The sequence below is a fragment of the Acartia tonsa genome, chromosome 10 (assembly GCF_053477335.1).
Source record: "Acartia tonsa isolate MP-2025a chromosome 10, ASM5347733v1, whole genome shotgun sequence".
Classification (NCBI taxonomy): Eukaryota; Metazoa; Arthropoda; class Copepoda; order Calanoida; family Acartiidae; genus Acartia; species Acartia tonsa.
This window is the reverse complement of record NC_137269.1, coordinates 7007483-7035141: the sequence shown is the minus strand read 5'-3', so window position 1 is coordinate 7035141 and position 27659 is coordinate 7007483. Positions and strand designations below refer to the sequence as shown.

The window sequence follows — 27659 nt, the reverse complement described above, 5'->3', positions numbered from 1 at the left end:
GGAAACAACCAGTAGGAGTATGAAAGAAATAATTATATATTCTTAATCTCTATAAAAATATGGATCAATTTTATAAAAGGTGTTTTTTAATATCTCTTAAAACAATAGCGCTTTTTAGAGCTTAAAGAATTCAAAATGTATGTGTGTTGCTTTATTCTTGTAGAATTTTGGGCTATAACGTCCAATTAAATTCTTCTTTTTACTTGAAAACGACATTATAGCATGCTCAACCAAATATTCTAATAATTACATTTAAAATCTAATTCAATAATGCTTTTTTAAAGAATAAATAACCAATTTTATTTTTGCTTTAATTACGATTCAATCATGATCATTCAATTATGCTCTCATAACCGTTCCTCCTATCCCTCCCCTTTATATCTCTTAATCCCTTTTGATTTGACATTTGTGACATATTAACCAAATATGATATAAATAGAAGTGTGGTAATACGGCAACAGACGGACGGGTAGTTTACAGAGTTGCTACGCAGTGGCTTATCATGTCAAGCCTTCTGCACTAATCCTATTATATCACCATTCACCTCATGACCGCAGATGACCCCGTTGCGTAGCGGTCAAACTGGACTGGCTAAATAGGGGAGGGGCACGGACACTTCGCAACCCCGCGCCCCTCAGGCAACTATACAACCGGGAGATGGTGCCTCCCCTTTTACCACAGCTACCCCCACAGAATTCTACCGCAGCGGGCTACGCCCTTGTCTCCCACACCCCCTTCAAACCTAACCTATTGTTAGTAGCGAAGCTACTCTATAATTCACTTTGTCCGTCCGTCCGTCAGTCCGTCAGTCCGTCAGTCAGTCCGTCAGTCCGTCAGTCCGTAACGCTATGGGGGAAATGGGATTTACTCAGCTCCTATAAAAGGTAGAATGCTGAAATTTTTTGACAACATTCCCATCACTAAGGAGCACAATTGACTATAAAACATCATTGGCGTTCAGACCGATTTTTAGCAGGTTTTAGGCTATTGTTATATTTTTCACATTTTTCTCCATATCTTCAGTGTTTATGGTCCGATTTTCAAAAATTTTTCAGTTACAGATATCAAAATTAAATTTCCTGTTGTTTAAAGGAACAACCATGAAGGCCAGACTGCCTTTTCAGCAGGTTTTAGGCTATTTTTATATTTTTCACATTTTTCTCCATATCTTCAGTGTTTATGGTCCGATTTTCAAAATTTTTTCAGTTATGGATATCAAAATTAAATTTTCCGTTTAAAGAAAACAACCATGACGGCCAGACTGCCTTTTTAGCAGGTTTTAGGCTGTTTTTTATATATTTAACATTTTTCTCCATATCTTCAGTGTTTATAGTCAGATTTTCAAAATTTTTCAGTTATGTATATCAAAATTAAATTTCCCGTCTTTTAAACAAAATAACCATGACGGCCAGACTGCCTTTTTTAGCAGGTTTTAGGCTATTTTTATATATTTAACACTTTTTCCATATCTTCAGTGTATATGCTCCAATTTTCCAAATTTTTTAAGTTAGGGATTTAAAAATTAAATTTTTTTGTCGTTTTAATAAAACAACCATGACGGCCAGACTGCCTTTTATCAGGTTTTTGGCTATTTTTATATGTTTTACATATTTCCCCATATCTTTGTAAATTTTGATGCAATTTTCAAACTTTTATGGGATATCTGTATCAAAATAATTTTTCCCATTGTTATGAGCATCTTTAATATAATTTACTTTGACCATCGTCATCATGCAAAATAAAACAAGGTTTCATGTTTATTTTATCCAATAAATCTATTCTTTATTTTAGTAAAAACCTTTTAAATCTACGTATTCCAATCGACGATTTTTTGTACTTCGCTACTTATGGATGTTGTCATCCTTGTTATAATCTATTTGTATATATATAGTAACCACCCATTGTAAATGTATTCAGTTAAATATATAATTTCTGTATGAGTAAATCCTGCTAGTGTGTTTTGGTAGAATACTTCAAGGCTAGGGCTCGTTGGATTTGAACTCGCAACCGGTGAGCTGAAACGCTTCGGCTTACCACAGAAGCACTTTTAACGACATTTTCAAACTCAAACCCAGGTATAAGTTATAACCAACAAGTGAAATAAATATTAAATAACATTTGGGGGGGCAAATGGAGAGCTTAAAAACGCGTATAGGTTTTGTGATTTTTTCCGAATAACTTCATTGTTGTATAAGCTGACTCCAACCCAAACTTTCAATTTTTTAACATGGAAATTGATTTTTAGAGTTTTTAATCTTGGTAGGTGGTGATACCCTCCTCCTAAATAGTTATAAACCTTTTCTGGACCAAGGGAAAGCTTCACTGTTAAGGAGAACCTTAGTTCAGTTTAGTGATGAGCGAGATTCTTTGGTATAGACAGAGAGAAACACAGATCGTATTACTTTTCTATAGGGATTTTTTTTGACTAAGAGTTTTAATAAATAGGATATTATGAATATTTCAATACTCTGGTGTAATATGCAATAATTAAATTTGTATATATTTTAGAAGTATCAAAGTGTGTTACCTTTTTATATGTTTCATTATTATTTGGCCACAACTTGGTCAAAAAAGCTACCCTTAACATCCAATTTTGCCTTTTTTTAGTATTTTTATCAATTTCCCTTTAAATATAAAGATATCTTAAAACTGATTGATTGGGCTTGTAAAGTAACCATTTGAGTATCTTCGGTCGAAAAAGGTTTGATTTGTGAGCATTTTTGAACAAGTTGTTGCCAAATAATAATGAAACATATAAAAAGGTAACACACTTTACATAATTTTGTTCAAAGATTCAAACAAGTTTTAATTTTTATTCCTGGTTTGATTATTATAGGGCAGTTTTGAAGCCTTTCTCTTTATATACATATCCTTCTCAAAGAGCACCTGAATGCATTTCTCTATTGTCATGACATGGAGAATGATTAAATTTTGAATCTTTATGTACTATTGAATTATTTTCAATATAATTTCCAAAGCCAAGTTTTTCCTTACCTGGATGATCATGGCAGATTCGCCGGCATCCTGTGCCTATAAATTTTTAAAATTCTTAGCGGTTACGCCCCTAGAGGCCTCTAGTGGCACTTTACATGTTTGTTTTTTAAGAATATTTTTATTTATAAATTTCGATTTTTTAAATTTCTCTTGGGAGGGTGGTGGTGTCCTCCCCCAAAATAGTTATAAACCTTTCTGGGACCTATGAGAAGCTACCCTGTTAAGGAAAACCCGATCGGTTCAGCGGTTAGGGAAAACCTTTGGTACAGACAAACAAACATCCTTTTACTTTATTATAAGGATATAAATTAGTTTCATTATTATATTTTTTAAACACAAAAGAACCATAGACTAAAAAAGCTATTTTGAAGAAAAACTTGAAAAGTATTTTAGATAAAATTTGTGAACTATAGTCTATATTTCATTTGTATATTTCAGACAGCTTTCTGTTAATAGTAAAACAAAAGATTATAAGATTAAGATATCTAAGTATTTAATTTTCTGTAAAACAATGTGATATTTCAGTATGGCTTATAACTGGTTCTAATCCAGCAGACTTTAATGGGTTTTTAAGCCATACTGGAAAATGATTTACATTAATGAATATTGTTAATTTTTAGGTTAATCATGGAGAAAATGGAGATGTAAATGCATTTTTAAGACACTGTGAAACTGCAAGGTATCAAAATCATTATCTTCAATATGAAAACAGTCGGACAGCCATTGCATTGTATTACTTTGTATTAACTAGTGGGTGCGCACCGATAATCCAGCTCTGTATTAAAAAGAGTAGGGAATATAAGAACAATAGCCTAAAACAATCTTTCCCCTTTATTAAATTTTAGTTTTTAAAATATATATATTTTTTGTTTTGGGTGGGGGGAGGTCTTAGGTAAACACAGACATATGGACATCCTATTACTTAAGAATATTAACATATTTGTTTTAACTTGGACAATAATGAATGATAAAATAAATATTTCTCGCACCGTATAATAAACAGCTTTCTGCGGATATTAATGTACAATTATAAGATTAATACTAATTTTATATTGCCTGCCCCCGAGAAGCCAAAGGCACGGGCTAAAAAAACTGGCTTTAATCTTATGTTTGTACATTTTTATATTCGTAGAAAACTTGATGTAATACGATGCTGGACATAGTTTTTTTTGTATGGATGAGAACCGGTTCTAATCCACCTGTATATTAATTGAATGAATATGAGAATAGTTATTTCTCGTATCGTATTATGCTAGACATAGTTTTTTCGTATTCATGAGCACCGGTTCCTATCCACCGGATTCAAATGAATACGAGAAAAGTTTGAAAGCCTTTTTTTTAGGTTTAGTAAAATTGTGGTAGGCGGCAATCGAACTCGCTCAGTAGGGTTGAACTGCCTCACCCCTACCACAAAATAACATGTGTGTTTGCTGGCAGGGATATTGCACCCGGAGAAGAAATATTAATCAACTATGGATATACACCATAATAAACACATAAGTATGTCACTTTCAAAGTTAATAAAGTTAAAATTTATAAGTGCTTTCTTATTTATTAATCCTTAGGTAAAAGTAACAGGATGTCTGTACATATGTGTCAATCTTCAGTGATGTATCTTTAAAGGAAGCCTGCAAGAAATACCACGCTTTAACTGCTGAAAGAAGGCCACAAGTAGACCAAATACCCCAAATTTGAAGACTTCAGCTTCTATAACAAAAAAGTTCTAGGCATTTTAAAATGACATTTTATGTACTATGAAAATTTAGAAAGAATTGCAATGCTCATGTTGAAAACTTTGAAATTAAACTACGTGGCCTAGAAACAAAATTATAAGCTTATTTTTGTCATAAATTTAGGTTTCCAGTAACTAATTATATTTTTACAATAAAATACCCATTTTCATAGTCAAAATCATTAAAAAAAATTAGGTTTTACTTGCGTTGTACCGAATGTACTGTAGCCAATCAGAAGGCTGAATCAGCTTAACAACCAATCACAGCTAAGCTTGTATTAGTTTAACCCTTTGTTTCCGCTATGATTTTCGTTTAAAAATGCAATTTAAATCGAATTTTTTTCATAGATTTTGACTATGAAATGTGTTGTTTTCATTGTAAAAATGTAATCAGTTACAGGCAATCTAAGTTTCTGACAAATATAAGGTTATAATTTTGTGTCTAGGCGACGTAATTTAATATTGTTTTTTCTTTTATGAGCATTGGAAATCTTTCAAAAATTCCATTGTACATAAAATGCTATTTTGAAATGCCTAGAACTTTTTTGTTATTGAAGCTAAAGGCTTTAAATTTGGGGTATTGGGTCTTCTTGTGGCAGTCTTTCAGCAGTTAAAGCGTGTTATTTCTTGCAGGCGTCCTTTAATAGCAGCCGATAAAATACAAAGTGAATTATAGAGTAGCTCTAGGGATAAGACAATGGCTGAAAAATTGATGTACATCCCCTGTGATAATACACTAAATAACCCCTTCTGTGGTTGAAAATTAGTGGTTAAAACGTTTGAACACACAACTTAATGAATCAACCAATCAAATATTACGATATTCCTCAAAATTGTTAAGCAAACCAATAAGAAAACGTTATTATAAAACTTTTAGGACTAGTGTAATAGACAGCCCATTGTCATCTCCCTCTCTGGTAGCTGCGCTATTAAAATTTAACCCTAAACGATCGTTGAAGGCCCCCCCCTGCGGTTTTTTCTTTCTTATTTTCTGTGTGTGAAAGATAAAGAGCCCAAACTGCGTAACTTTTTAAGTATGGGTATGACACATAACTGAGAGTTGGAATTTTTAAAAATACCTTTTGAATTTTGTGTATCATCATTAAGGATGTAGATGAATTTATCGGCTATTGTCTTATCCCTTTAGATCCCTGTCTGTAGGTCCTGGTTGCATGAAAGTTTAGTGAAAGGTGTTGAACGATTGATGAATCAAGAACAAATGTTGCTAATTATGTGTGACTTAGCAAACAGGGATCAAAAGGGATAAGACAATGGACGATAAATTTATGTACATCCTCAGTGATGATACACAAAATTACGCCTTCTGTAGAATAAAATTAGTGGTTGCAATGCTTGAACATCCAAAATTATGAATCAACCAACCAAAATTCACTAAAGTCCCCAAAGTTGTTGAGCCAACAACTAAGAAACGTTATTACAAAACTTTGGGGATTAGTGTAATGAACAGCCCATTGTTCCCTCTCTCTATGCTTAACAAGAACGATTACGCAGCACATCTGCACAATTTTGCAAGACAATCCTCACAATAAAGTAACAGGATCTATGCCTGACTGTTTGTCTATCTGTACCAAAGGATCTTGGTAAACGCTAAACCGATATGGTTCTACTCTACAATGCAGCTTCACATAGGTTCTTGCAAGGTTTATATAACTTCCATTTCAGTTTCGGTAAGAAGGCTGACAAAACGGATTTAAACCTTATACTTTTTTTATTTAATAGCCGCTAAAAGCTGATTTTTGTAAAAAAAAATAAATCAGCCGCCTTGAATAGCTGCTGCGAAAATCATTTCCCCCCCCCCCCCATAGCGTTACATACTTACTAACAAACAAAGTGAATTGTAGAGTAGCTTCGCTACTAAAGAGTCAAACATTGAGACTCATAAAAATCAATAAAAAAAGGAAAAGATCTGTTAAGTAAAGCCTATAGGAGCGTTCAAATGTTTTTTTTTGTTCAAGTCTCAACGATACCTAGCTATGTTGCTTTCAAGTATCTTTTCAAGTCGCAATGTTGTGAAGAAGTCTCTATACTTAACATAAAAATTTTGATTTATTGTGATTTCTCTTGGGAGATTGGTGGTACCCTCCCCCAAAATAGTTATAAACCTTCCTGAGACCTATGTAAAGCTACCCTGTTAAGAAGCACCCGATAGGTTCAGCGGTTAGCCAGATCCTTCAGTACAGACAAACGGATAGACATCCTGTTACTTTATTATAAGGATAGCCGCAATCTGCACTTTATATGTTGCCAACTAAACACTCTGTCTAGTACTGTTAACACTAACACTAATAACAGACTTTAGAATAACTTTCATTACAATTATTTTAAAAGTAAAATGTTAAATCTATTTATTTTCAAATTTTTTGTTATAATCAATAATCATATTAAGTATCTTTATTTAAAAATTTTACAAGCTTGAATCAAAATAATCAAAAGGGATGATTGCAGCAGAGCAAAGGAATCTTATACTGCATTCTGTTGGCACTTTTGTCCATTTCTAATCAGCGATTTCCCAAGGGTTATTGAGTGTTCCTATAATAGGCCCAGGTGTTGGTTTTTCTTCTGGTGAATTGTCATTTGGTCCTTCATGTGGTCCATCTTTTTTGCCTCTGTGTGGTGCATCATTTGGTCCTCCATGTGGTCCGTCACTTTGTCCTCCAGGTGGCCCTTCATACTGTCCTCCAGGTTGCCAGTCATAATAATCATATGGTTCTCCAGGTGGTCCTTGAAATTGTTCTCCAGATGGTCTGCTAAATGATCCTTCAGGTGGCCCCTCACTGGGTCCTCCAGTTGATTTCCCATTTGATCCTCCAGGTGGTCCCCCACTTAGTCCTTCAGGTGGTGCCCCATTTGGTCTTCCAGGTGGTCCTCCACTTGATCCTCCAGATGGTCTCCCTCCTGGTTTTCTAGGTTTAAGGGCCGGAGGACCTCCAGGTCTAATTTTCCCATCTCTTGCTCCTTTTGAAAGGAGTTCATTTTGATAGTCAATTTTGTAGTTATCATAGTCCTCTAATTTCTCAAGGTTCTCCATCTCTTCCTTAAAGAATATTTCTCCTGTCTTTATTGCCCCCATCATGCCTTCATGGTTAGATAGATCACAGACATGCTCAACAATGTTCAGTTCAAGAGGATACATGTTAGTTATTATTCCAATAATCCAGTAGATCACCACAAACAGTAATGCTATGATGGGGATAGTTCTAAATAGTTCAAATTATTTGAGTCGTTAGTAATAATAATCTAGTTTTTAAGAGATTCAATCTTATTTATTTGGGGCACTTGAAGTAGGAAAGAAATCAATTACCCCCATATAAATAAATATAAGTTTTGAAAATAAAAAACATAACTTGTTTCTGGGATGGGGGAGGGGGGGGGGGTTTAAGGGCGAATATATGGAATTTATATGGGAATTTTTGTTAATGCTATAATGGCAAAAAAAAACATTCAATTAAAAATAGAAATGAAGTTATATAACCTGTGAGTAAACTTTTCAGCTTTTGATAAATTTGATCTGGCCTTGAATGAGGAGTTTTTAATACTAAATAAAATAAAGGTTTTAATACAAAGGCAATGTTAGGTATTTGTATCTTTTAGAGAGAAGGACATTTGAAAAGGACAAAAGTTTTTTGAGACCTGGAAACATTTTGGACTATCGAAACCTCAAAAAATGTGCAAAAACAGGAGCAAAAACGGTCACAACACACAATAATACAATCAGAAGATACAATAAAGATGTCAGGCTTTAGATAAATATTGGAAATGTTATATTTTAATTAACCAATGAAGTGGGGTAAACAGGGTTTTCTGAAAATCTCCTATGAACTTAAATCCAGAGGGATTTTGAAGGTATTGATATTTGTCTGCAGGGGCGTCCAAGCTTTTTTATTTTATTACCCCAGGGTTAATTTTTTTTTTCTTGGGGGGGGGGGGGGGTTAATTTAATAATGTAAAACTAAAAAGGTACCTACCTAATAATGAAATACTATTAAATATGTAATATTAAAAATGCGCGCAAAGCAAATGGGATTTTTTTATGGGGGGGGGGGGGTATTTACCCGCTTCTAAATGGTTGGGGATGCCTACAGCATCCCCAATGTAGGGGTAAATTTTACATGAGGGGGGGGGGTAAAATCAAAAATATTTTGGGAGTGACTACGGCACCCCCAAATTTGTTTGGGGAGGGGGGAATCACCTCTTTACCCCTCCCCCCCTTGGACGTCCTTGTTTGTCTGTCTCACCATCTGCTTTAGGAGCTTCACTTTTATGGATGTTGTTATCCATGAAAAAGTTACTTGTTAATATAATATGCACTCTTGTCGCTCTCATTTCTTGATGTCACATTCTTTGCAGATCCCTAAATTACAGGAAGCAAGATATGCAATGCTTAAAAACTGCTGAAAGTCTGCCACAAGAAGACCCAATACCCCAAATTTAAAGACTTCATCTTCAATAACAAAAACTGATTACATTTTTACAATAAAAACGCAACATTTGAAGTAAAAATCTCTGAAAAAATTTGGTTTAATTTGCGTTTGTAAGGGTAAAATCATAGCAGAAACAAATTAAACTAATACGAGCTTAGCTGGGATTGGTTGTTTTTTCTGATTCAAAATTCTGATTGGTTGGAAATACTACAGTACTCTAAGTACAACTCAAGTTAAAATTAATTTTTTTTTGTGATTTTGACTAGGAAAATGAGTATTTTTATTGTAAAAATATAATTAGTTACTGGCAACCTAAATTTATGAAGAAAATAAGCTTATAATTTTGTTTCTAGGCTACTTAGTTAATTTCAAAATTTCTAACATGAGCAATGAAAATCTTTCAAAATTCTCATTGTACATAAAATGTCATTTTAAAATGCCTACAACTTTATTGTTATTAAAGTTGAAGGCTTCAAATTTGGGGTATTGGGTCTTCTTGTAGCAGTAGCAGTCTTTCAGCAGTTATTTCGATGTAGGTATTTCTTGCTGGATTTCTTTAATACAAAATCAAGAAACAAATTATTTTTAGTTCTTTTAGAAAATTATATCAGGGAAAGGGAAGTTAAGACAAGTGCGCGGATGTTTTAAGATAAACGGAGCCACCCAATTATTACTGATACAATAATTTCAAATAAGAGTATCTTATGTTTATATTTGGCTTTCAAACACTGCACGGGAACTTTAAAAATTAATAAAGAATTTATTGCTAAATCTAGCATACCAACCAGGAAGGGAGGGGACATTAAACATTAAAATAACTAGTACCTAAAGTATATTTACCAAGTTATCTTATTCGTTGGCTCAAAAACTTTGGACACTATAGAATTTTGATTTGTTGGTTACAAACTAATACCCTTAAAATTTTTCAACAAAAGAATGTAATTTGAAGAAGGATATTATTTTATCATCCATTGTCTTATCTGTTAGGATCCTTACATACCCATGCTTTCTGTTCATCAGAGTTATCTATTGGCATCACTTTAGTAATTCTTGCACCGTGTCTCTCTACCCGAGCAGTTTTAACTTCTGGCGGCCCATATTCTTCCTCCTTCGAGCTCACTTCAGCTCTGACATTAGCAAAATTAATTATCTATAATACAAAGTAGAACGATGGCTGTTTGTCTGTCTGAAGCTTAAAGGGCGAATATAGTTTCAATATGATATGAGCTTATATGAAAGGTGCCATTACATACTTTTAAAATATCTATGTTAAATTTAAAAAATCAAAAAAATCCTTAAGTAGATTTTGCAATTTTTGCTTTTACTTCAACATATGATAAATGAGAAAGTCAACAAAATCGTTTATTTTACCCCTTTACAAGACTTTTTTTTGACTAGTTTTCTTAAGTTAAATTGATTATTACATTGGCATGTATCTTAATTGATAATTAAAGTGTTTATTTTTTTTATATTATATACTATTTTATTGATTTTTTAAAAAGCATAAAATAATTTGCGTCAATTTGCGTCCGGAGTAATTACTAGGGTAAATAATACGTTTTAAAGTTTTTTTTTCTGTATAAAGATCAATGATTAATTCTTGATGATATAATTACCCTAGTACGCATTTTTCAACACACACACACAAACGCACCGATCGCCAGATTTTCTCCAGAAAAAAATATAAGAAAAAAAACACTATTCACCTATTATTTTTGTCCTCTTTAAATTAATTATAACAATTACCATATAATTTTCATACTTACATGAAATAAGATTTCTCCTGTAAAGGTTTTTTTTAAAAATAAAATTCATATACTTTACACTTTGTTGGGGAATATTGTCAAGGAAGAAACAATCCACAATACAAAAAAATAGATTGATAACTGGTTTCCACTTTTATTACGACTATCATTTAACGAAAGCTTTTTAATTCAACCTTAAACCGAAGCCTTGTGTGATGCTAGGGTGTTTGGAGTTCCTTGGGAACCACACTTATTACATAAATTTATCCTGAGAATGTTCAGGTTTTAAGCTATAACAGACTTATACATTTGGATATGTCAATATCTTAAAGTTACTTATAATCTATGGAATTGCACGGTTTTTTTGAGCCCATATTATATTCAACCTATATTCGCCCTTTAAGATCTAAGTAACCACTGAACCGATTGGGTTCTACTCTTCAGGGAATATACCTACTGGTCATGTGATTGTTTTAAGCAATTTCTTACGGTGTGGGACACTCCTACCCATCAAAAAAGAAGAATAACCTAGAGACCTCTAGGGGCATAGCCGCTAGTCCTATTATATAAAGTACTATGATTTTTTTGTCTGTAGCTTAAGATTTCGATAACTACTGAACTGATTGGGTTCTCTATTATAGGGAGGCTCCCAAGGCGGTTTTAGGCTATTTTCTTCTTTGAATGGAAGTCATAGGATGGTTTTCAGCTATTTATCCACCTAACCCTTCAACTTTGAATACTAAGTCTCTAGATGAGTGAAGAGATTAGAGTTCAACTTTCAGTGCATTTTATAACCTCTACCCATTAAATATTATTTATTGTTAAAAGCAAAGCTTTTTTGTATAATTAGAGTCGGTCTTTTCGTAACGGATAGCTCTTATTCTTAGACTTGTCCTTTCTATTTCAAACTTGGCATGGTTAGTAGTTAGGTAGGATTTATAAAAAGTACTCTAAAATCGTTACCAGAATGATGGACAATTATATATATACCTTTGTAGATCCATGTAAGTATGCAGAAGTACCTAAACATTAAAAAAAACAAGGATGACAACATCCATAAAAGCAAAGCTCTGAAACGATAGGACAAACGGACATTAACACTTGTAGAGTGACAGAACTGAATAATCAGAATATAAATGAATAAGAGTCAATGCAAAATTGTGAGTAAATGTGTTGAAAAATTTCTTGATACAGGATAATGTTTATGGACATACTTTTTTAGGTCTTGATTATAGAGTTGCTTTGCTTATAATATTGTACTTTGTTGTCCCAGGAATCAGTATACCAAAAATCAGTTCAATCAGATAATTAGATCACATAAAATTTGTTGTAAAAAAAGTAAAAATTCAACATGTTTAAAATGACCGTACGGACATTCTGGTAATGATTATAAAGTTACAACGCTTTCTAAATCATACCTAACTACTACAGGAATCACCATGCAAGGTTTGAACTAGATAGGGTAATTCTAACATGCATAAATTAGCGAAAAAAGCTATCCGTTCCAGACGGAAGAAAGAACTAACCGATCCTAATTATAGAAAAGCTTTGCTTTTAAAAATGATTTAAACTAAAGATAGATTAAAGCTGATAACGAGTGGACAATGGACTAAAAATGAATCTTCCCTAAAACATTTTTATTATCCTCGTTCTGCCAGGGGTCGTTTTAAAGTTTTTTAGGAAGTGAAAATACTTAATCTACCTAAGGAGAAATTTGATTTATCTAAATTTTTTCTCCTATGTCTTATCCCAGTAGCAAGACAGCTTTTTAAGAGTTTATGTACAATGAAATCATAATTTAGCAATTTGAATTTATTTGATAGTCCGTATATTAAAGTAACAAAATGTATGTCTGTAGGTAAAGATCTCTTTAACTGATGCATTTTCTTGGATTCCCTGTACGCTAAAGCTTCTTAAAAGGACTCTCCACAGAAAAATCAACTTTGGATTTTTGAAAATCTAACCTGAAATTATTATTCTCTGTTCAATTTTAGGCATTTTTTGTTTTTGTGGCATCGCGATCGAAGCCCTTTGAAAATTTTGTCCGCCGCCTATTTGTACTGCCGCTATAACAATATATACTTCACTTTCCTCCACTCAATATATGTTTGCCGCTAAAGAACATTTGCTCCATTGCAACCGGCCGCTCTACGATTTATTCTCTTCCTTGACTTGACAATCCTGCCGCCTCCATTTTGTGTTCGCCTCCGCCAAATATAACCATCTTTTGCCGCAGTTGCCGCATTCTCCGCCCTTCTCCGCCGCTACTCCGCTATACATTGCGTACGTAGCTATACACAACACCCCCAGCCTCCATTTAATTTCTGAACAAGGGAGAGGGGAGCATGTATTAAAAAGCGACGTACAGCGGAGTAGCGGCGGAGAAGGGCGATGGATGCGGCAACGGCGGCAAAAATAGAAGCTAAAAATCACTAAAGCAGCACAAATTAAATGGCGGGAGGATTCACTTAAAGGAGGTAAAAAATTTCAAAGGGCTTCGATCGCGATGCCACAAAAACAAAAAATGCCTAAAATTGAACAGAGAATAATAATTTCAGGTTAGATTTTCAAAAATCCAAAGTTGATTTTTCTGTGGAGAGTCCTTTTAAGGTCCAGTTAAGAAAGTAGACAAAATAATGCCATTTCTCCCGGTCATTTTCATGCGTTATGTTTGAAGGGTAACGCAAATTTCAGATTCTAATTATATTATAGTGAACTAAATAATCTTGCAAGCATCGCTTTTATCTTGTAGAGAAAATAATCAAATAAAATATAGCGAAAACTTATATCTGAAAATTGCGTCATCCTTCCAACATGACGCATGACGGCGTACGACCGGGAGAAATGGCATTATTTTGTCCACAATCTCCCTTGTTAAAGTTTACCTCAATGAATGGTATGAGAAGATTAAAGATGAGCCATATTTCAATATATTTGATGTAACTTGTATCACGAAGATTACCAGATATATTCACAAACCTTAATTCATAATTGTATAAAAAATTTAAATTCTCCAATATTTTTTTAATAAAAACTTCTAATATTTGATTAATATTTGTCATCTGAAGAATATACAATACATATGAATATCTGTGCTCGAAACAAATTGTAATGCAAAATAAACTTTAAATTAAGATAAATTTAAATAGCATTACTGACTGACCGACAAAGCAAGTGGATTACGGTAGCCTATGAACGAAGGGATATACCAAGAGATCTTATTTTAGTGCATATTTGAACCAAATCTTGTTTGATAATGTGCATGATTTATGATCAAACATCCTTCAAACAACCAACCCTTTGAGTTCACGATGGTTGTCTGAAAATCCTAACTGTGCATGGTTATGAGTTGCACATTTTTCTGGCCAAGACATCCCCCTATTCTTACTATTTATGTCGCGCACCTGAACCATTCTAACGTCTTCGGTTATGCCGAGGTGTCGGGCTGTGATTCGAACTTATCACCTCTCCAACTACGACAGAAGCAAATTTCTTTTTACAGAGAGATCTCATGTCCTCTTGTATTTCTGAGTATTGTCCCTTTCGTGGCAACGCCTCTTAAGGGGAGATTGCTCGTATTTTCATAGCAGCTTTTCTCCTAATTCTAGCCCCTACAGGGGGCTCTAACCCTACGGGGCCAATTGTCTAACCCTGCGGGGCAATAACCTAACCTAACCTAAAATAACCTATAAAAAGCTACTGTAAAATACGACGAATTGCCTTATAAGAGGCATTGCCACAAAATGAACTATAACCTTTTCTGAGAACTAAGAAAGTTATGTAAATAATAAATATTAATATTGAACAGGGGTATGTACACAACAAATTAAACAGGGGAATGTACACAACAAATTGAGCTGCATACTTACATAGTTGCCAACACAAGCATCACAGTCAGATTCACACCAATAATTGCCTCAAAGTAAAAGCTTTGGAAATAGTTTGTGTTGTGACCTAAATTGAAAATAAAATCTATAATACTCGATTTCTATAATTTATCTTATATTAATTATCAAAAGCGAAGCTTTTCTATAATTAGGGTCGGTCGGTCCGGTAATCCGTGACGGATAATTTTTTTCTTTAATTTAGGCACGTTAGAATTTTCCTATCGATTTCAATTTTCCTATCGTTACCAGAATGTCCGTATGTCCATTTTCAACATGATGATTTTTTCACTTAAAAAAAATTTTTTTTTTGATCTAATTATCCGATTGCAGTGGCGTGCGAAGCACTTTGTCTAGGGGGGGGCATTTTGAAGATTTTGTAAAATTTTGCATTTTGATTAAATATATTAATTTTAAATAAGGGCGTTTTAAGGGGTGGGATTATATGATTATGGGCCTTCTAGTTCTTATCCCTTCTTCCCCATCCCTTCCCCCATCCCTGTTTCCCATTTATATCCCACATCTCTTCCCCCCCCCCCCATCTCTTCTCCCCACCCTGCAATGACCGAAGGGAAGGGAGCTAGAAAACATCTTTGAAAAAAAAGTACAGAAGATAAATTAACCTCCCCCCTCCCCCACCACAAAAGATTTTTTATGGGTGGAATGGGATGTTATAAAATCTCAGCAGGAAGGATGAATAACCCAATTTAAAAAAAAATTTTGGGGGGGAGATAAAAACACTCATTTTGGAAATATTTTACCAAAAATTAACCTAATATGTAAAACTGATTTTAAATATTTCTTTATTGTATGACAACATCTTTAAGTAGCAAAGCAAAAAAAATCATTAATAAGAATACAAACAAGTAGATTTAAAGAGCATCTGTTGAAATAAATATATATTTTATTAAAAAATACTTGTCCTTTCATCTACAGATATAAAAATCTATTAGAAATATGGAAAACTTTGGGGTATAGTCTCTTTTGTGGCAACGCCTCTTAAGGGGCATTTCGTCGTATTTTCATAGTAGCTTTTAATAGGTTATTCTAGGTTAAGTTAGGTCAGGTGATTTCCCCGCAGGGTTAGGCAATTGGCCCCGCAGGAGCTATAAATAGGTAAAAAGCTACTGTGAAAATACGACGAAATGCACCTAAAGAGGCAATGTCACAAAAGGGACTATACCCGAAATTTAAAAGATACAAAAATAGCCAAAAACGTCCTGAAAAGCAGTCCGACCTCCATGAATTTTTAATAGTTAATTATACTCCATAATGATGGGGATGTTAACATTAAGTTTTAGCCTTCTATCTTCAATTGCAGTTGAAAAAATTACATTTCCCCTTTAGCATTACGTACTGACAGCCATAGTGAATTATAGAGAAGCTAAAAAGTTATATCAACATATCCTACCCTCTTTAAATGGTACTTTAAAACTCTGTTAATTTTTGATTAAGTGGTGTTTCCAATGTTTTATAAGGGCGGTGCGTGAAGTGCACCTAAAAATATTTACTCCCCCTTTGAACTAAAATCAATTATAGACAACAAGAGTGGCGTATTTTATCAAGTTAGGAATATAGAGTGTAGTTAGTTTTAAGGGTTTTTAATGAAAATTGCCATAAAAAAACATGTCTTTTTGTAAGGGTATGTACACAAAAAAAATGATAAACTTATCCTGAAAATAATATGACATCATATATAGTTATTCATTTAGACAGACATACAGTGTTGACAAAAAGGCTTAGATAAATATCAACGCTGTTTCTTTTTTATATAAAATAACTTTTTGATTAAATATTTGTTGTTTACACATGTTTTTATAGAAATAAAAACAAAATATACAGTTGTGATAAAAAGCAGAAACCATTTGGAAGGGCGTGAGGCGCAAATTTTTTTCTTCAAATATGCAGGGAGGGAGGGGTTTTTGGGCTATTTATTACACTAGTCCCCAATATTTCATATAAAATTTTCTTATTCGTTGGCTCAACAACTTTGGGGACTTTAATGGAATTTTGATTGGTTGGTTAATTAAGTCGAGTTTCCATACATTTCATCCACTGATTGTAATCTATATAAGGGGTAATTTTGTGTATCATCATTGGGGATGTACAAAATTTCTTTGGTGAAAAGTTTATATTATACAAAATAATATACTTTCTATTACCTGGTTTGTTATGTTCAGTGAAAAAATATTATAACCTAATTTCTACACTAATTAAAAAATTTGGTAAGGTTAAATGAACAGCAACTGTCTGTTAAAAATTTTTTTTTGAGTATTTCTTGATCTTTTTTTTGGAAACTGGGATAGTTTTGCTTTTTGTAGGGTAGGGGGCAAAAAGGGGCATTTTTGTTGACCAGGGGGCGGCAAAATGGGGCATTTTTCAGCATTTAGGGGGGGGCAGGGGGGGCGGTGACTAGGGGGGGGGGGCAGGGGGGGGGGTGTTTTGGTCGCTAGGGGGGGGGGGGGTGATTGCCCCAAATGCCTCCTTCGGTTCGCACGCCACTGTCCGATTGATCTGATTTTTGGTATACTGATTCCTGGGACGTGTGTTTGTCTGTACTAAATGATATCGCTAACCGCTGAACAAATCAGGTTCTCCTTTACAGGGTAGCTTCTCATATGTTATAGGAAGGTTTATAACTATTTTGAGGGAGGATACCACCACTCTTCCAAGAGAAATCACAATAAAATCGATTTTTATGTAGAGACTTGAACGCAACATAGAAATGTTTCGTATTATTAAAAAAAAAATATTTAAAGTGCCACTAGAGGACTCTAGGGGCGTATCCGCTAGTGATAGATATACCAATGATATTCATAATGATTGTTGGTAGGTACACAGTGAGGGCAGTCCCCAGCAATCTTCGGCTCAAGAATATCTCTACTCGGATACCTTCTTTACCACTAGAAAAAAACGGATCTACTGCAGTTCACGGTAAAATATTGGTGGTAACGAATATTGCCAAAAATCTATGAATTTTAAAGGCTGCTAGCTGCCAAACGGCTGAACGTACAGATCATACCCGCACACCATTTTAAGCGGCATAAGCAGGCCTACAAATACTCTGGAATAGCAAAGATCTAATTATGTACAGGGAAAGCTTCACTGAAGAAAAAACGCGTAAAATAGGTCTTTTTCGCGCATTTCTCTGCACTGCGAGATAATTATGCATAAGTAGTAGTAGTAGATTGATTTATGGCTATTCCAGATTATTTGTAGACCTTCTTATACCGCTTAAAATGGTGTGCGGGTATGATCTTTACGTTCAACCGTTTGGCAGCTAGCAGCCTTTAAAATTTATAGATTTTAAGCAATATTCGTTACCAGCAATATTTTACCGTGAACTGCAGTAGATCCAAAAAAACAGGGACGACTATGTACAATAGTAGTGGTAGGTATACAATATTTCTGTCAGTGAATACAAATAGAGAAAGAAAGAAAAATATCCTTATACTAAAGTAACAGGATGTCTGTCTGTTTGTCTGTGTGTTTGTGTGTTTTTATCGAAGGATCTCGCTAACCGCTGAACCGATCGGGTTCTCCTTAATAGGGTAGCTTCTCATAGGTCCCGGGAAGGTTTATAACTATTTTCTTGGGGGTTGGGACACCCCCAACATCCAACCCCCCCCCAAAAAAAAATTTCCACCCCCCAAAAAGTTTTTTTTTTACTTTTTCTTTTAAAAGTAATAAATAATGTGTTAGATAGGAGAAAGGACGCTTAAAGAGAAGCTATTAAAATTAAGAAAAGCGTAGGCTTTTAGCATAACCAGTCGAATTAGCGTGAAGGGTAACATGCCTCTAGATAAGTTGATGGATAGCTGGCAACTTCCCACAAAGTGCCCAGCTCAGCAATAACCCCCCAACCTTATTTTTAAAATAAATCTAAACTATGGAGTGGAGTGGAGTGGTCGTTTTTCTTTTTTGTTTTTATATTACGTGAGGTAGGGTTAGAGCACATTAGAAACTTTTGTGATTTTTAAAAAAATAGCTAGTCGGCGCTTTTAGTAAGTAGTAGATGTAAAATGATCGTTATTGGCGTTCTCTTCTTTATTTTGACACCTTGTGACCTTACTTTTTAAATACTGTTGAGTAATTATTGAAAAATCTATTTTATTGAAGCCCAATGAATCAAAACTTTGAACTTTGGGAGCTCGTCACGAATGGGTTAAAAAATCACAAAATTTAGTAGGACATGTTCGTTAAAAATGTTTCTAAATAAAAAATACTTACTTGATAATCTTTGGACAATGATTGAATCCTCTGATAAAGTATTGGCTCAACTCTTTCTCTCCGGGGAATGCAATGTTACCAGGAACTATCAAAATAAATCTGTTTTTTTTTAAGCGAAGCTTTACTATAATTAGGGTCGGTCCGTCCGTAACGGATAGCTCTTGTCGTCGTATTAGGCATGTTAGAATTGCCCTATTAATTTCAGACTTTACACGATAACTCCTTGAAAATCTATGTACGATTAAGAAAGCGTAGCAACTCTATAATTAATCATTATCCGAATATCCGTAGGTTTATTTAAAAATGTTAATATTTTAACTTTTAGACGACCATTCTTATATGACAAAATTGTTCTAATCATTTCATTTTTGGAATAATAATACAATGCTATAAGAAAAGCATCTGCAGCCCCTACTACAGTTAGGGAGTTGAATCCATTTTTATAGAAGCAGAAATATAATCTATGATTACGGTTTTGACCCTCTAAAAAACGTAATCTACCATTCCACTTTCCCCTCTCTTGGTGATTATATCATCAACGCCAATATGATTTTTGTAATCTACTATTCCATTTTTGCCTCTCTTTGTGATGATATCATCAATGCCGATACGATTTTGAAATGCACCATTCCAATTTTGCCTCTCTTGGTGATGATATCATCAACGCCGATACGATTTTTGAAATGTACCATTCCAGTTTCGCCTCTACTGAAAGTGGAATTGTACATTTTAAAAAATCGTATCGGTGTTGATGATATCATTACAAAGAGAGGGGAAAGTGGAATGGTAGATTACGCTTTTTAAAGGGTCAAAACTGTAATCATAGATTATATTTCTGCTTTTATAAAAATGGATTCAACTGCCTAAATGTACATAAGTACTTACAAAAATAGATATAATATTACCTAGCTTTAGGTATTCCTCAATGTTATCTTTTAGAATAATGTCAGCATAACAAACTAAAAAAAAAAATACCATTTTTCATGTTTAAAATCTTTTAGGTTAGCTTTTCTATAATTAGGGTCAGTCCGTCCGTATTTTAGAGTACAATATTTTAAGGGAAGCATCTCTGTAATCAAGTCCTAAAATGTAAGTATGTCCAAAAATGTTATCCTGTATCAAGCAGTTTTTTTAAAACTAATTTACTTACAATTTGTTTCGATTTTATACATTTATATTCTGATTATTCAGTTCTGACACTCTATAAGTTTTAATATTCGTTTGTCCTACCATTTCAGAGCTTTGCTTTAATGGATATGTCATCCTTGTTTATGTTTAAAATCTTGGAGGTTAGCTTGTCATTTTTTATCTTATGTTTAAGAGTAATCATAGGGGGAGGCATGATTGAGTTATAACATTGTCCAAATATTTCCACAAGGGTAATTTTGTTTGCCATAACTGGGGTTTACATCTCATTCTTATTTCTATTCCTTATAGCGTATAATTCTACTACACTTACTACTTTAGTTAGTTGGTTATTTAAGAGATTAGTTACTGTAAAAAAGTCTCTGTTTGACTGTCCGTCCGTCCGTCAGGCTGGACCGTAGTATTGATAAAATATTACCTTGAGAATCAAATGGATAGAACAACATGTTATAGGTGCACAAGAATTCAATATTATACACTCGGGACAATGATATGGTGTTAGATGATCCATCATAAAATCGGTAATTCTGTAATAAGAGGGGGGGAGGGGGGGTTTAATGCAACCATCTCGTAATCATTGCGCAAATGGCACTTCGAATCAGAATTTCAGGATTTAATTTTGTATGAGTACTCCTTGGTAGGCCTATTTTCCCTAAATCAAATAAAAATTGGAAAAGTAAAGGCTAGCGGCTGCCGGATGTGCCGTTTTTGGGCAAAATTATCGATAATAAAACAAATAAATTTTTAAAAGATTTCTATTAACAGCTGCTTAACATCTAGAACCGACTAAAAAAGGCTGGTAGTAGCTATAAAATGCCAAGAGTATCATTTTTATACCAAAAAATGTAAAATTGTCATTCAAAAAGTTGATTCCTTCGTAATTAATGATGGATTTGCCCTAAAAATAGCTATAAACAGCTGAGCCGCCAGCCATTAATTTTCCAACTTTTTATTCGATTTCGGGAAAATAGACCTACCAAGGAATACTCATTACAAATTTCATCCTGAAATTCGGATTCTAAGTGCCATTGGCGCATTGATTAAGAGATGGTTGCATTAAAAACCCCCCTCTTATATTATGATTAATTTCTGACAAATTATCAGAAAAAAATAGATACAAAAATTTGCAATGAATGTAATTGCAAGGCTGTCTTGCTGTTTTTAACCCTCTTGTAAAAACCTGTGCACACCACTGAGATTAACAATATATGAGTTGATTTTTTTAATGTGTAAAAAAAGTCGACTTTAGGAAACAAAATTATAAATTAGTTGCTACATGATTATCCTATGACTTTAAAACTGATAAATATCCGCTGGATTAGAACCGGTTCTCAGCCATATGAAATATCATGAATAGCATCGATAAACAGACAATTTTCCATGAATATCAAAATAAAAATCATAAGATTAATATAAGTTTTGTTAGAAAGGTCATTTGACCCTTGCAAAACTGGTTTTAATCTTATAATTTTTTATTTTAATATCCGCGGAAAGCTTTCTATTATTTGATACGATAAATAACTATTTTAGCTGATTTATTGATTGAATTCAATAAATAGATTCTTTAATTGAATTATCTATTTCAGGCAAGGGCAAAAAGAAATACCTCCATTTTATAGAAAGCGCTCATTTTAAACCTAAAAAAATAAAGCAAATATTTTTTAATAATCTTTTATACCTATTTACAGGGTGCGCCACATAAATCCGGACTTTTTCTTATTTTTAAAAAAATGAACATAAAATCGTCAATTTCAAAGATTTTATTGAATTTTAAAAACTGGGAAGCAAACTAGCTATATGACTATTAGATTATTCAATAAAATCGCCGCCAGCCTCAATCACCGCCTCTACCCGCCCCCTGAACCGCCCCCAGACCCTGGTCACCATGTCCCTGTCCAAGCTGGCGAAGTTCTCCTTCATAGTGGCAATGAGGGAGGTCTTTGTGGTATGGGCGCGTCTATTGGTTCATGCTTTAATGGCGCTCTAGGCCCAAAAGTCAATTGGATGAAGATCGGGGCTGCTGGGAGGCCATATCTCCTTAGGGACGTGAGTAACTGCAGGATCCAAATTCACCCATCTTTCAAGCTACCCTTCGACACGGCGGCTCTCATTTGGGCCACAATTAAGCTAGAACAACGTGCAATACCTTTTTGGAAATGGCATGAAGATTAAGCTAGGGTTATCATCGCAACACATAGTCTAAAACGAGTTTTAAGGTTACAAATGGGCCCATGTAGTCGAGAACCGAGAAATTTTCACGAATTATCACGATTTTTGACGTTTTTGACCTCTCAAAATCTGCCACGTTTCACTTTGATGGAGTACTACGGCCAAGCCATTTCAGATAGAGAGCTCTAGTCTTTTTTAGTGTCTTACGTATGTATCTAACAGTATCCCCAGCAAGTTGTATAACTCTACCTCACCTACAGATGGGCTGAGGTCAGATTTAGTGGGCCCTAGTCAAGAATCCAGGGTAAACTATCAGCGCGTTTCGATTCTGCCATGTTGAACATAAGCGCTGCCAGCTTGGAGAACACGTCCTCCATCGTCTCAAAAATTTTATGGGCAAAAAGATAACTACCCAAGCTTTTCATAGTGTGGTCAAACGTCATGATTGGTCAAGTAGTTTTGGTGCTATGGCCGTTTGAAAAAAGTCCGGATTTATGTGGCGCACCCTGTATATTGTTTCCAAACAGAATATGATGAGTTAATATAAAAATTTCAGTTGTTCTACTAGCGATGCCCATAGCATCTAGGGCCTCTGATTTCTATTATGGGTGAGGGTTGAAAAAATATCCTAAAACCATCCCTGGACCTAATTGATTGTTCCCAGATATAATTCAGTAAGTTGAATGGCCTGTGAAATGTTAACAGGAAAACTGAAAATCCTTACTGCTTTATAATTTAGGAAAAAAGATGATAGAAAAGAAAGTTACAGATGAGAGCATAAACGTTCAAGGGCGTTTCTATCAACCCCTCAAATTTTTTAAACCCCTAATTTTACCCCCCTAAAAAAAGCTTTGAAGTCATTAAATAATTAAAATAAAATAATAAATAACACTTACTTATTTTTCTTATTTCTTATAATCTCAATAGAAACTTTGTCATCCAAGAGTGTGTTGATATCTTCTTGAGTATTCGAGAAAACCATCTAAACCAGGAATTTGTGTTATTTCTTCATACCAACTTCCTTATTACCCCTCATTACTTTAGTAATCTTATTACCTATCTGTGCCAGACAGACAGCGCTCCTCTAGCCCTTAGTCGTGCATTTGTGAAAATCCTTTTGTCCTTTGAACATCTTATACCAAAAAGAAAACTACGACGACCTTTCCTCAAAATCTCCTTTCCAAAACGCGGCATCCATTGTTTCCACATTTACCAACGTAATAACCAAAATTTCTGCCATTTTAAGTTGACAAAACGCATAGTATAAATAAACGCATATTTAATAACAATTAGACTTAATAGTCGCTTTTGACTGAAGCTTTCACAGATTTTTATGCAATACAAGCACAAACTACTTCTCTCTAATTTTAGGAGGTGTTTGTTTAATACATAAATCCTAGGCTATGGTGCTATTAACAAAAACAAACAGAGTTTTATAATTCCTAAGGTTGTAGTAACCCTAAAGGTTTTTTTTGCATGACTTGCTACTGTTTTTGGTTGTAATTTTTTTTCATCTATTCCTTATATATACGACTATGCATGGATATTTTGCATTTCAAATGTTTTTTTTTAATGCAACCATCTGGTAATCAATGCGCAAATAGCACTTAAAATCCGAATTTCGTAATAAAACTTGGCAGGAGTATTCCTTTCATCCTTGATAGGTATATTTTCCAAAATCAAACAAAAAGTTGGAAAAGTAAAGGCTAATGGCTCAGCCCTTTAGCCGTTTCTTTGGCTATTTTTAGGGAAAAATCATGCATTAATTACGTAGGAATCAACTTTTTAAAACATATTTTTGCTCAATTCATGTGAAATGATAAAAAAAAACATTTTTAGAGTTCTAGTACCAGTGGCTACCGGCTAGAACAGATTGAAAACATCTTGAAAATAGCCAAAAAGTGGCTTAATTGCTTAGCCAGCCGTTAGCCATTACTTTTCCAACTTTTTGTTCGATTTTGGGAAAATAGACCTATCAAGGATAATTTATTCCAAGTTTCATAATGAAATTCTGATTCAAAGTGCCATTTACGCATTGATTACCAGATGGTTGCATTACTCCCCCCCCCCCCACCCTTACGCCAAGAGTTGTTATGCAAAGTGCCATGTTGATCAAAATATTTTGCAATAAAAAACTAAGCCAACACAGTTGTTAAGCATGGCATTAACCCTCAAAGTTGTTAAGCAACAGGCATTTTGTGGTAAAGCACAGATTTTATTTTAGCATTTGACTTACTTTTGGTACACAAATTTGACTTTCTTTTGGTACCTAAATTTGACTTACTTTTGGTACCTAAATTAGGCTTACTTTTGGTACCTAAATTTGACTTACTTTTGGTACCTAAAATAGACTTACTTTTGGTACGTAAATTTGACTTACTTTTGGTAACTAAAATAGTCTTACTTTTGGTACTTAAATTTAACTTACTTTTGGTACCTAAATTTGACTTACTTTTGGTACCTAAATTAGACTTACTTTTGGTACCTAAATTTGACTTACTTTTGGTACCTAAATTTGACTTACTTTTGGTACCTAAATTAGGCTTACTTTTGGTACCTAAATTAGACTTATTTTTGGTACCTAAATTTGACTTACTTTTGGTACCTAAATTAGGCTTACTTTTGGTACCTAAATTTGACTTACTTTTGGTACCTAAAATAGACTTACTTTTGGTACGTAAATTTGACTTACTTTTGGTACCTAAAATAGTCTTACTTTTGGTACCTAAATTTGACTTACTTTTGGTACCCAAATTTGGTCCCTCTGTTCTTCAGATAATACATTCTTATACCTGGACTCTTTCAAGTTTTTGTAACTAAAATAGAAAACATCAAAACAAGGATGACAACATCCATTAAAAGCGAAGTTCTGAAACGATATGACAGAAGAACATCAACTCTTGTAGAGTGTCAGAACTAAATATACAAAATAAGAATTTATAAGTTTTGACAAAATTATACGTAAATTTGTTGTAAAAATTCTTTTAAAAAGTATCCTGTTTAAGGACATACTTACTTTTAAAGGACTTGATTATAGAGATGCTTCGCTCATAATTTTATACCTTACTGTAATTGGAATCAGTAATTCAAAAATCAGATCAATCGGATGATTTTATCACATAAAAAATTTTTGTTAAAAAAGTTAAAAACAACATGTTTAAAATAGACGAACGGACATTCTGATAACGATTATAAAGTTGCTACGCTTTCTAATAGTATATATCTACTACAGGAATCATCATGCAACGTTTCAAATCGATAGGGCAAATCTAACTTGCCTAAATTATCAAAAAAAGCTATCCGTTACAGACTGACGGACGGATTGACCGACCCTAATTATAGTATAGCTTCATTTTTAACAATAGATGCATGGTCAGGTATCTATAATAAGTAGTACGATGTCTGTCTGTCTGAAGCTTAAGATCTCAGTTACCACTGAACCGATTGGGCTCTACTCTTCAGGGAATATACCTACTGGTCCTGTGATGGTTTTAAGCTATTTTCTTTGTGGGTGGGACACCCCCAACCCCCCCCCCAAAAAAAAATGAAAAATCTCCCCCCCAAAAAAATAAACTTTCTCTTTTTAAAACTAAAATTTAAATTTTCCTTTTTTATTTTTTATTTTTCTTTTTAAATTTAAATAACACAAATAGGTTGATCAAACCTCTTGGGACAAAGCCCCTAGAGGCTAGGGGCGAATCCGCTAGTAATATATAACCAAAGGGAAACCGTCCTAGATAATTGTATTTAGAAAGTATAGGAGTGAGGAAGTTTAGTGGATGTTTTTTTTGGGTAGACTGTTCAGTCCAATCAAAAGCATCACAAAGATGTAATTTTTAAAAAATTAATCATATATATTGTCCTACGACAAACGCAGGAGTCCCAAACGTCGGAGTGGACACTTAACATAACCTAACCTATTTAAGACCATCTTATAGGTTTTTTAAAATGCATAACCCCTGCGGGGGGCTTATTTGTTCATTCATATCTTAACCTAACCTAATCTGTATAGAAATACGTATTAAAATTAATATTTTAACACTCCTGCGTTTGTCCACTCCGACGTTTGGGACTCCTGCGTTTGTCCTGGAACCATATATGTATGTTTATTTTTAGTTTTATTAAAACTTGATTTAAAAACGTTGGGTAAATTGGTTCACTTTTATGATATCTCTGTATACTTTGCACTTTTATGTCACGCGCCTAACCTAGCAATAGGGGATGCCAATTGAAAAATCTTTAGCTATAAAGGGGTTTTGCGGATTCAAAGTTAACTATTTCTATCATGGCTTGGCAGCCTCGAATTTAAACCAGCTTGTGTGCAAAAGAAATTCTGAAAAGATGGATTGTCTGTTTAGGAACATATTTAGATTTCCAGCTGAATTTGAATTATGATATGATGATTTCACGGAGGCTTACAAACGGCTGAGGCGCAGCTGCCAAGTCCTGATTTATATTAGGGTTGGGCCGGATACTTTCTCGGCCGGATACCGGATATCCGGCTGATTTATAATGCCGGATATCCGTTTCTTGCCGGATATATGGCTAATGTTCGATATTTGGCAAATTACTGGATATCCGACCAGATAACCAGATATCCGGCATTAAAAATTAGCCGCTTATTTGGTATCCGGATAGTTTCAATATCCGGCCAGATATCCTGCCAAACTGGATAACCGGCCCAACCCTAATTTATATACCTTAGTCTTGGATCTCTCCATTCACTAAACAATCTAAACTTAACGTAGAACACATCATCAACCTAAAACACAACAAATATTTATATCATTAAATTAACTTTTGATCACTTTTTCAACTACGCATCTAGAGACTATTAGAATTTAGTTTTAAAAACAAAAATAAAAGGTATAATTTTTTCTCGTATTCATTCGAATCCGGTGGATAGGAACCGGTTCTCATCCATACGAAAAATCTATGTCTAACATCGTATTATATCCAGTTTTCTACGAATATAGAAATGTACAATCATAAGATTAAAACTAGTTTTTTTTAGCCCGTGCCTTCGGCATCTCGGGGCTAAAAAAACTAGTTTTAATTTTTAAATTGTACATTCTATATCCGCGGAAAGCCGTTTATAATACGATGAAAGAAATAACTATTGCGGTATTTTTGATTAGGGGCGATTTCAGGGCTGTATGAACCCACCATTAAAAAATATTAAACTTCCCTGCACCTATAAGAATCTTTATAGTAAAGGAAAAACTTATCTATTTTTGAGCTATAGACAGACATACACTCATTTTGTTACTTTTGTATAAGGATTTAAAACACAGAAATAAACTCTGTACATACAGTA

The 27659-nt window shown here is 34.0% G+C and overlaps 1 protein-coding gene across 1 annotated transcript in view; it reads right to left on the bottom strand.

The window, feature by feature from the left end:
- Window positions 1–7075: 7075 nt before the first annotated feature.
- The window catches only part of LOC145330412 (uncharacterized), a 53028-nt gene continuing 32444 nt past the window's right edge, over window positions 7076–27659 (bottom strand). The window contains exons 24-38 of the mRNA XM_080175049.1: window positions 27043–27104; window positions 25083–25158; window positions 23239–23324; window positions 21780–21810; window positions 20592–20700; window positions 19933–19986; window positions 19028–19112; window positions 17603–17700; window positions 14783–14867; window positions 13799–13892; window positions 11904–11935; window positions 10169–10295; window positions 9037–9098; window positions 8220–8282; window positions 7076–7944 (exon numbers count right to left, since the gene is read on the bottom strand). Coding sequence (XP_080031175.1) covers window positions 7242–7944; window positions 8220–8282; window positions 9037–9098; window positions 10169–10295; window positions 11904–11935; window positions 13799–13892; window positions 14783–14867; window positions 17603–17700; window positions 19028–19112; window positions 19933–19986; window positions 20592–20700; window positions 21780–21810; window positions 23239–23324; window positions 25083–25158; window positions 27043–27104 — 1767 coding nt within the window. The 3' untranslated portion in view covers window positions 7076–7241. The remainder of the gene's footprint in view (window positions 7945–8219; window positions 8283–9036; window positions 9099–10168; window positions 10296–11903; window positions 11936–13798; window positions 13893–14782; window positions 14868–17602; window positions 17701–19027; window positions 19113–19932; window positions 19987–20591; window positions 20701–21779; window positions 21811–23238; window positions 23325–25082; window positions 25159–27042; window positions 27105–27659) is intronic.